The following is a 10674-nucleotide window of genomic DNA, read 5'->3' on the forward strand; positions in this document are numbered from 1 at the left end:
TGACTGTGTCTGCTGTTGAGGATGAGTGCATGTGCAAAGTTGAGTCCGCCCTTTGGGAACTCCAGTCCTGTCATCTGGAGGTATGGCGGTGCAGACCTGTAACTTTGGGAGGCTGAGAGAGGAGGATCAGGAGTTAATTGTCCAGATCAGTGTGGGGCTACTGAGACAGTTTGGAGAAAAAAAGTTTAAAAGGTCAGATACTGTGATGGACACCTTTAATCCTGTACCCAAGAGACAGAGACAAACAGATCTACATAGCAGTTGGGGGTCCATAGTGAGACCTTGTCTCAAAAAAGCAACAAAACCACCGGGCAGTGGTGGTGCATGACTTTAATCCCAGCACTTGGGAGGCAGAGGCAGGTGGATTTCTGAGTTCGAGGCCAGCCTGGTCTACAGAGTGAGTTCCAGGATAGCCAAGGCTACACAGAGAAACCCTGACTCGAAAAAAAACAAAAAAAGAAAGAGAAAAGAAAAAAAGCAACAAAACCATTTTGCAGCTACCCTCTATACATAAAACACGCCTGTCCCACCCATCTACCAGTGGAGTCAGACACATCTGTCCACTAAACCTCATTCATTTATGCAAGGAGGGATTTTGTACAGGATCCAGCTGCCTAAGACCCGGTATGGGAAAATTCTCTGACCTTGACCTCCTGATACCCGATAGGCCCACTGTCAGCTCCTCTTGGATGGAGCTATATAATGCCACGAAGGCCCAGGACCAAAGATACACTGAGCAAATGAGTTCCCCAACAGTCCCCAACAGGTTTCCCCAAGGAAACCTGAAGCAGAGATGTCCTGAGCCTTTCTGGGCCCACAGACTGGAATCAATGCCATCTTCTCTTCCTCACCAGCCTCCTCTGCTTGTAAGCCAATTACTTTTTACCTTCGTCCTCCTTGAATCTACCTCTTCCAACACCCAAGACCCCTGTGCATGGTCTTCCCAGGAACTATGGTTATATTGGGCTGGTTCCTCTTAACAGGCTGCGCCTGTATAAATGTGTTGGGCTTTCTAAGTCGAAATGTTAAACCAGCTAGGCTTGGTAGCACCTGCCTATATCCTCAAAACTGGGAAAACAGAAGCTGTAGGATATAGAAATCCTGTCTTAAAATAACAAAACAGCCCGAACCCCTCCACCCCCCAAACCAAACAAATACATGCACCAAACTCAACACTTAGCTCTTCAGGTGAACATGATGCACCACACGCCACACTTAGCTAATGTAAGTCTACAGGTGAAGATGGGGAGGGGGATAACATAAATGACAATGACACTTGGAAACCAGGAGGTGAGTCAACCCGCATTTAAGGGAAATCAAATACTGAGCTGACACTGGGATCTCTGTCTCATGATTTTCCTGGGCAGCCATAAACGTACATTCCAAATGGAAAGAAAGAAAACACCAGAGAAAGACTCCTAAGTCCTGCTTGGTAAATCAGTTTGTTGGGGTTACAAGTGTAAGCCCTTTAAGGAGCGAGAGTGGCCAAGCTCTGCCCACAAAACACTCAGAGGGCCATAATGGCTCCAGCCCCTCCAGATGCATTGGGTCCAAGCTCCTCCCTACAGAGTAAAAAACCCAAGCTCCGGCAGGAGAGATGGCTCACTGGTTAAGGGCACTGACTGCTCTTCTTACAAGTCCTGAGTTCAATTCCCTGCAACCACATGATGGCTCACAGCCATCTGAAATGAGATCGATGCCCTCTTCTGGTGTGGCTGAAGACAGCTACAGTGTACTCATATACATAAAATAAATAAGAAAGGGGAAAAAAAAGGACTTGAAAACCCACCAACCCCCCCCAGGGGGGATATAATACACACACACACACACACACACACACACACACCTTGTTTTCTGCTCAGTTCTCTGCTGCTTCTCACCTGAGCAGACGCAACCACCTTCAGAGTTTTTCACTCCCAATAAATCTCTTGTCTGAGGTTTGTTGTATGTTGCGATTTCATGGTATTTCATGGCTCCCAACTTCCAGGACACCTTTCCCTTCAGAGCTGTAACATTGCCATTGGGGAAGGCTTCTCCCCTTCCTCCCCAGAGCTGTAACATTTACAAGAACATGAGTGACTGAAGAATCCCAACCCTAATCAATTTTTACCTTAAAATTTATCATTTCTAAGATCACACACAGTTGGGCAAGAAGGACTGGTGACCAAAATGTCTTCCCACCCCAAGAGGAAAGTTGAACACTCCAGTATCATAGACCTAGCTATCTGATGTAATTTTTATTTTGTTACCCTAAGAGCCAGGTCAGTAGGTCACCACAGGCCCTCTGCTTTAAGAGGCTAACCTGGGGGAACTTAAATCCTGACTCGAAAAATAAAATTTTTTATGGTTACATTGGCCAACCCAATATAACCAGAGTAATTAAGGACTGAGTTGGGGCTAGCTCAATGATAGTTTACCTATTAAATATGTGGTCCTAGATTTAATGGCCAGAAAAAGGGAGAAATAAAGATGGTAATAGCCATGCCAAGCCCAGGGGTAAGATGTATACCATCACAAGATTCAACCTGTGGCACATAGAAGGCTTAGAAACCAGCCAGCCATGGAGGGGAGCACTAGGGAGCACTAGAACAAAGGTGCTTCCAAGGGAGAGCTCCCGGGAACCCCCTTAAAGGCCTGCTTCTCCTCAACAGGTAGATAGTGAGAGTTGTGTGCAGAGAATCTGTAAAAGACAAATCCTACCGACATAACTGCTCAGGAGTTTTGGATATAGAGAACCACTGCTCTCTGACAGCAGCTGCCAAGGAGGAGGTCCGTGAGAATCAGAAGAAACCAGAGTAGGCAGATCCAGTTCAGGATTGAATGGTTTATATCATGGTCTAGCCATTTGATATGTGGAAATAAAGCTAACCCCATCTGCAATTAAATTAAAAAGCCTCTGTCAGGTTTGGTGGCCCATGCCTTTAATCTCAGCAAATGGGAGACAGAGACTGGCAGAACTATTGAGTGATCTCCAGGCTAGCTACAGAGTGAGTTTCTGGCCAGCCAGGGACTTTAAGAAAAAAAAAAAAAAGCCGGGCAGTGGTGGTTCAATGCCTTTAATTCTCAGTACTTGGGAGGCAGGCAGAGGCAGGTGGATTTCTGAGTTTGAGGTTTGAGGCCATGGTCTACAGGGTGAGTTCCAGGACAGGCAGGGCTACACAGAGAAACCCTGTCTCGAAAAAACAAAAACAAACAAACAGAACCGTTCCCCCCAAACGAACAAAACCACACCAACTGCCTATTGGGAAAAATAAATATAAGTCACCTAGTCTAACTACAACCTCCTAAGTAAGGGTTGAGTGTACCTCATAATTTCAAACAGAAACCTCTGGCCTTATTTTCAGTACTGTTATCTGAAGACTAATAGTGAGGGGGTAAATTACATGGTTACCTCCTCTGAGCGCTTGCTCACCCGTGGGCCTACTGCCCCCACAATATCCAGGGAGCTTAACGGAGATCCGATGGAGGCCATACTGGGTTCTTCTCGCCCAACACTGCCTCCCACCGGGATTGTCTGGAACAGTCTGGGATGACGCTTGAACTCAAGAGGCCAAGGAGCCTCCACCTAGGCCTTCTCCAAGGCAGGGTGAGCCTTACAGCGTTAACTCATAGAACAACAGGAGGCCGTAAGTTGTGAGCTGTTACCTAGGAGACACATGGAGCGAGAGTCCTTCGGGGAGCGCCAGCTCTGATTGGTCAGGATGCCTCACTGGCCAATAGAAACCAGGTCCGCTGCGCACATGCGTAAGGAGGCTAACCCGCCGTCGGGTCCGTCGTACGTGAGTCCTAGGCTGAGGTTGCAAGAGAAGAACGGCTGCCAAGTCAGGAGAGGGAACTCCCTGGCGCACTGCCGCAACGCGACCCCAAGGAGAGGGACGAAGAGCCTCGCGCGTGAAAGGCCCTGGAAGCGTGCTGTCGTCCTTGCTGAGGCTCACGGGAGACGTAGTCCTAGCGAGGGGTGGGGGGGCCGTTCCCGCGGAGCTGGTGCAGGATTGGCCAGGCTGGTAGGGCAACGCACGAGGCGGGGCGTTCTATGAGTGGCAGTGGGACGCGCTCGGTGTCACTTCCTGGAAGTGCCCCAAGCTCCTGGGGCTCCCCCACGCGTCAGAGGTGAGCGCACTCCTAGCTGGGCGGGCGCAGCGTCGTAATCCTGCTCCTCGGATCACCGAGAGCGCTTCCCAGCTGTCGGACCCACCCCTTTCCTGTGTCAGAACCTGACACCCCAACTCTTGAGTTTCTCCAGAACAGAACAGATGTCCCAAGAGAGCCGATTTAAAACCAGCACCTCTTAAGAGCTGGGACACGGGTTACAGTTTATACGACTCCACACAAAACGGGGATGTTTGGTTTGGCTTTTGTTTTAGGATTTCACATGCATAGTAGGCTGAGGCAGTATGAGGCATCCACAGTTCAGCTGTGGTCAGCAAGCAGTGTCTCCCAGCCCATGTAAGCTCCTGGGAATGCACCCAGGCTTTCAGCTCTGGCCCAGGTGGTGATGTACTTAGGCCCCAGAGCTAACTCTTCAGCTAGCACGGTGGTCTGCCTCCTGACTGAAGCCTCGGGGCTCCAGTTCACTCTGGGTGATGGTCTGGCCTGTGTCCTGCTTGACCCTTTGTCTACTGGGGGAGCCACGTTCATCTCCGAGAAGCCCTCTGTTGTACCCAAATGTTTGAGCCAGTCATTTGCAGTTTTCTAAGAAGGTCCCTGGACACATTCCACCCAGTCATTTATCTTCAAGGCTTTCTCAAAAGATCGAAACTGCTTTTGGGCCTGCATCTCCCATGACTTTCCTTGAAGTTCACCTGGCCTCAGGGTTCCTTACCGGCTTCTAGGAGGGGTCTGGCGTATGTGTTCTGACCTTAGATGACATTCTTCCTTTTCTGTAGGTCCCTCTGTCACCTCCAAAAAGACCCTTCAAAACAAGAATGCCATCTCCTCTGGGTACCCCACACCTATCCCTCAGAGACTCCAGGACCACCCTTGAGGAGCCCGAGGCCGCACGACTCCGTTTCCGGGGTTTCTGCTATGAGGAGGTTGAGGGACCCCGAGAGGCACTGGCCCAGCTACGAGAGTTGTGTCACCAGTGGCTACAGCCTGAGTCATCCTCCAAAGAGCACATGATAGAGTTGCTGGTTTTGGAACAGTTCCTGGGTGTGTTGCCCCCTGAGATCCAGGCCTGGGTTCGAGGGCAGCGACCAGGAAGCCCCGAGGAGGCCGCAGCCCTTGTTGAGAAGCTGCAGCATGATCCTGGGCAGCTGCTGGGCTGGGTGAGTATAATGACATTAGCTTCTTAGAGGGACAGATTGAAGGGAGAGCCCCTGTGACATGCTTCTCTTCAGATCACAGCCCACATCCTGAAGCCAAAGATGCTTCCTCTAGTCCAGAAGACTAAGGAGTCCTCAGGGAGCCACCACATCTCAGTAGCAACAGAGTCCTCCAAGGCAGGCCCTGCGGAGGCACCACAGGACGCCGGGATAGACACATCTACCCAGATCAATCGCAGTGTGAAGGAGGAAGTCAGTGTTGATGGGCAGGAGATGGGTAAGGGGATGTGACATCTGAACTTCAAATCCCTGGGGCGGGGGTGGGGTGGGGGTGAAGTCAGAGAAAGATGTCCTGGGAGAGGTTGTGTCAGGGCTGCAACTCCTAAAATGAGTCTGGACAATCCCAGCTGAGATAGGGACTCTGAAGGGACCGTAAAGCTGGATTCCTGAGAAGGAACGGGGCTGAGCTCCCCCATGTCACATGGCAGAGGCAGGCCAAAGGTCAATGCAGTAGCAACTGCTTGATACTTCTTTCCATCTGCCTCTCTTTCTCAGTATCTCCAAGCACCCTCCTTCCAGCCGAGGACCCCGAGGGACCTCTTGAACATCAGGAGACAGCCTCCATATCCTTCCAACCAGGAAGGATCCAGGTAAACAGCCTCTAGCAGGAAATGCAGGCCCTGTATGTGGGAGGAGGGAGTGTCTCTGGTGGCTGTGTTCTGCCCTGTAGTTTTATAGGATCCCCTGCCAGTGACTCATGTGTTTTTTTACTACTTCTGAGTAGTAAATACCTTCCCTGCCATCAAGCCCTAAGAGCTGAAGAATAGACTGGTAGAATCTCACTAAAAAGGATTTAAGCCCTAGGTCCAGAGTGGCTAGAACTAGTGGGCATGGCTTCCTCACCTCCAGAGAAGTCAGTTACTGGAAAGGTTTGCAGTATATACAGGCCATGAGCCAGCTGTTATGTGTACAGTTGCAGAGGGGACTGCCACTGCAGGATTCCTGCAGTCCTGAGTTCAGTACAGTGACATGGAACCTGAGCTTAACCTGCTACCTGAGTGTATATAGTTAGCGTGGAAGGGATAGGGATCTGTCCTCTCCAGGTTCTTTCTGCTTCTGAGCCCCTCCCTTCCTCAATAGAATGCCTAGTTAGGGTGTCCTTCAAGATTAAGAAACCCTTCTCTGATCCCTCTCTGGTGTCTTCCTTCATTCCAGACAATAGTACCACCTCTAGATGTAACTGTGGCTGCCACCTCCCTTTCTCCGGATTTGCTTTGGCTTGTCCTTCCGGTTTTTTTTCTCAACCTATCAAAGACCTATATGGCAGATTTCAGGGCAAGGAATTCTTTCCTTGGTAAGGCCATCATAGCTAGGCCCCTGTCTTGCCGCCAAACTACCCGTCTTCAGACATTTCCTGAACCAGCTGCCAGCTGGCACCAAGCACCTGAGCTTTCTTTCTCCATCACCTTTGCCTACTCACCTCATCACAGTCCTAAAATCTCTCCTCCTCTTCTCTCCTCCTCTTCCTTCTCCTCTTTTTGTTTGTTTGTTTGTTTGTGTGGGAGGGGGCAGTTCAGGACAAGGTTTCTCAGTACAAGCCCTGGCTGTCCTGGACTGGCTTTGTAGACCAAGGAACTCCCGAGTGCTGGCATTAAAGGTATGCTCCACCATGCTCAGCTTCATTATTCTTTTTTTAATCTTAGTCTTCCTTCCCACCCCACCCTGTTTTTGTTTTTGTTTTTGTTTTTTTAAAGATTTATTTATTTTATGTGTATGAGTACACTGTAGCTATCTTCAGACCCACCAGAAGAGGGCATCAGATCCCATTCCAGATGGTTGTGAGCCACCGTGTGGTTACTGGGATTTGAACTCAGGATCTCTGGAAAAGCAGTCAGCACTCTTAATCACTGAGCCATCTCCTCAGCCCTTGTTTTTGTTTTTGTTTTTGTTTTTGTTTTGTCTTATCTCTCTACGCAGCCCCCAAATGTCCTGGATCTCAGTATGTAGACCAGGATGGCCTCTGCCCCTGACGCTGGGATTAAAGTGTGCACCTACCATACCTGGCTCCTTAGTCCTCTTTCTAAAAAATAAAATAAAATAAATAAATTGCAAATGTAGCTCACTTGGTGGAGTGCCTACCTAGCATGCATGAGGTCCTAGGTTCTATCTCCAGCACTGTATATAAACCAGTAATCCCAAAACTCAGGAGGTAGAGACTGGAAAATCAGAACTTTCACGTTATCCTCAGTGACATAATGCATTTGAGGCCAACCTGGGCTACATAGACTTACTCTTTCTCAGAGGCGCCCCAATAAAGGACAAAGAAAAATCTCTCACCCCAAGGAAGAATTTTCAGTTTTGTTAATGACAGAAGGTAGGTGAAGTTCAGATAGTCTGCAGGCCTCTTACTGACCTTCCAGCACATCCTGTTCATAGTGTAGTGACTAGAAGGATCAGGACAGCCTCTGTGTCTTTCTCCAAGACCTACCCAGAATTTCAGTCCTTCTGGCCATCACTGAGCTAGACCACTGAGAAGACAGAGATGGTGGGTTGGACAGATGAAAGCTGACCCGGTACTCACCAGTGCCAGTTCTGCCTTAGTCCTTAGCCTGCAGCAGATGGAGAGTCAGTAACCTGCTACCCACAGGGTGGTGGGTAGGGATGTGAGGCTGCCTGGGAGAAGCAGTGATTGGTTGCATTCTTGCAGGAGTGGGGCCTGTTGGACTCATCACAAAAAGAGCTGTGCTGGGGTGTGATGCCGGAGAAGTACGACACAGTGGTGTCCCAGGGTGAGGATCAATGGCCTTCCCTGTCCTATCTTTCCTGCCCCATCCTCCATATACCTCCCACATGTACTAGGCCCCCAACTGGGACTCCCAGTACAACGGGCCAGCATCCAGCTGCATCTCTCTTCTACCAAAAGGTGCCCACCCCTATACTTTTGTGCAAGCCCCCATGTGTGCAAGCCCCCAAATGAACGTTCTTTCCACCCCAGCAAGCCTGCCGCTGCTACAGCCAGAGACACATATTGACTCTGAGCTGAGACCAAAACAGGAGACGCCAAACGAAGGACCAGAGTTCCTTGGGAGCCATCCTCCAGAAGTGGGAGCCACTGCACGTCCAAGGCTAGTTCAAGCCACTCCAAGTAAAAGACAGAGCCCTTGCAAGGACCCTCCAGGCTTGTCTCCCACACCAGTGCTTGAAGCCCCAGCTAGGCCCACACCTCGGAAGCTGTACATTTGTGAGCAGTGTGGCCTCAGTTTTGATTGGAAGTCGGTTTTTATCATCCATCTCCGTACACACACGAGTCGGCCAGGCCTGGAAAGACCATCACAGGTGGCCTGGGAGCCAGCCACAACGCGCTCCCCTGGCCTTCGGGGATATACATGCGTGGAGTGTGGGCGCAGCTTCAGCTGGAAGTCACAGCTGGTCATCCACCGCAAGAGTCATGCAGGCCAGCGGCGCCACTTCTGCCGGGACTGTGGGTGTAGCTTTGACTGGAAGTTTCAACTGGTCATTCATAGGAAGATCCACCAGCCAGAGGGCCCATGAGCAGCTGGGCAGGCATGTCTCACCTTGGATGCCTCCATCCCCTAATGCACCACTTCTGGCATCCTCTCTAACTAAGAGGAGGGTTCTAAGGCACCCCAAGTGAGTCAGGGATTGCAAGAAGGTTGCCCTGTCCAACGCCAGACTATCCAGTGTGAGGAGAGGAGTCTATTCCCTTCCTTTGGCTCCTGCTTTGTGGAGCCAGGCCTGGGTTCAATTACTAACCTATCCACTTGTACAAGAGGTGGACACTCCCTACTTCAGGATGCTCAGAAATTGCCTTAGGTCCCTCCTTGCAGTGGCTGGGCAAGAAGTCTCTGTGGAAGGTACTGGAAACCACAGCTGCCTTTGTATCCTGCTGCATGTGACCCTCATACTAGTGTGCTGGATTTTTAACGTAAGTTATACATCTGTAACAAGAATTGATAAGTAAAAATTCTGACTTCTGACTTCCACTGACCAAAAGAGCAGCCGTGTGTGCTGCTCACAGGAACCACGACGGGGCAGCTGGGCCCCAAAGGTCTAATTAGTCACTTCTCTCCACCAGCCTACCTAGTTTCTTGGCCACACACATTGCTTCCCGGCCCCCTCCCCCAACTTTGAATTCCTGAACTTGGACTTGGATGAACAACTGACTTTCCTTTGGGAGTATGAGGGGACATGAGTGGCTTCTGAGAAGTTAGAAGTTCTATGGGTGCCTCAGGCCATGCATGCCTCTAGGTGAAGGCTACACCCCACATGGCCAGTTCACCATTAAACTGGAGGACAAAGGGCCACCCCTCGATGCCCAGGGAACTGTGACCCTCTGGACAGTCACTCAGGATTTTTCAGTGCATGGTGTCCTATTAACTATGCCTGTAAACTAGGTGGATCAAAACAGATTTACTTACTAATTGTTCCAACACCAAAGCGCTGAAGCACGTCTCACTAGATCAAAGACAGACTCATCCTGGGAGCTACCTGAGACCCTTGGCTTATGACCTCTTTTTCCATCTTTAGCAGTGGGTAGTTGTTTACCTTGTTGAATCATTGATACTCTGATTTCTGCTTACAGGGCCTTTGCAATGGCATGGGTCCCCTTAGATATTCCAGAGGGATCACCTTAAGCCCAGGTGATAAAGCAGGAGCTTTTCTTTTAAGACAGGGTCTCCTAACACAGCAGCTGCTGGCCTCTAACTGGTGATCCTGTCTCAGCTTCCTATGTGTTGGAACTATAGGCTTGTACCACCAAGCCCAGGTTGGTATTTTAAATTCTCTGTATGTATGTTTAAGACAGTTTCACTTTAATGCCCTCAAACTATCTGTAGTCCTTCAACCTCAGCCCCTGAGTGTTGGAATTAAAGTTGTGTGTCATTGGGCCAGGCTAAGACTTTTAATTTTAATTTTAATTTTAATAAAGTCTTTTTAATTTAAATACTTTTAATTTTAAAATTTACAAATACGGAGCAGGATTTAGAGCTGTAGGCAGATCTCTGTTAGTTCGAGGTCAGACTGCTTTACACAATGTGTTCCAGGACAGCCAGGGGCTATTGTAGTGAGACCCTGTCTTAAAAATAAGTAAAGAAGCTGGGCAGTGGTGGCGCATGCCTTTAATCCCAGCACTTGGGAGGCAGAGGCAAGAGGATTTCTGAGTTCTAGGCCAGCCTGGTCTACAGAATGAGTTCCAGGACAGCCAGGGCTATACAGAGAGAAACCCTGTCTCGGGGAAAAAAAACAAAAAACAAAAAAAAAGTAAAGAAATAAAGCAAATAAATTCTGTAGATGGGCACATCAAAGTGTTGTCTAGAAACCTAAGTTTTCAATACTGTCCATTCTTGCTCACAAATCCGGTTTGTTGTTGTTTTAGGTGTGTGTGTGTGTG

The 10674-nt window shown here is 49.4% G+C and overlaps 1 protein-coding gene across 1 annotated transcript; it reads left to right on the forward strand.

Annotated features, from left to right (window-relative positions):
* The first annotated feature begins 3628 nt into the window (after positions 1-3628).
* Positions 3629-10172, forward strand: Znf446 (zinc finger protein 446). The gene is given in 8 exon segments (XM_031385374.1): positions 3629-3786; positions 3789-3846; positions 3848-4004; positions 4887-5267; positions 5340-5541; positions 5820-5914; positions 7972-8053; positions 8260-10172. Coding segments are annotated over 8 exon segments (1617 nt in total). The 5' UTR covers positions 3629-3701; the 3' UTR covers positions 8817-10172.
* The last annotated feature ends 502 nt before the right edge of the window (positions 10173-10674 follow it).

The sequence above is a fragment of the Mastomys coucha genome, unplaced genomic scaffold, assembly GCF_008632895.1.
Source record: "Mastomys coucha isolate ucsf_1 unplaced genomic scaffold, UCSF_Mcou_1 pScaffold21, whole genome shotgun sequence".
In the NCBI taxonomy this organism is placed as follows: Eukaryota; Metazoa; Chordata; class Mammalia; order Rodentia; family Muridae; genus Mastomys; species Mastomys coucha.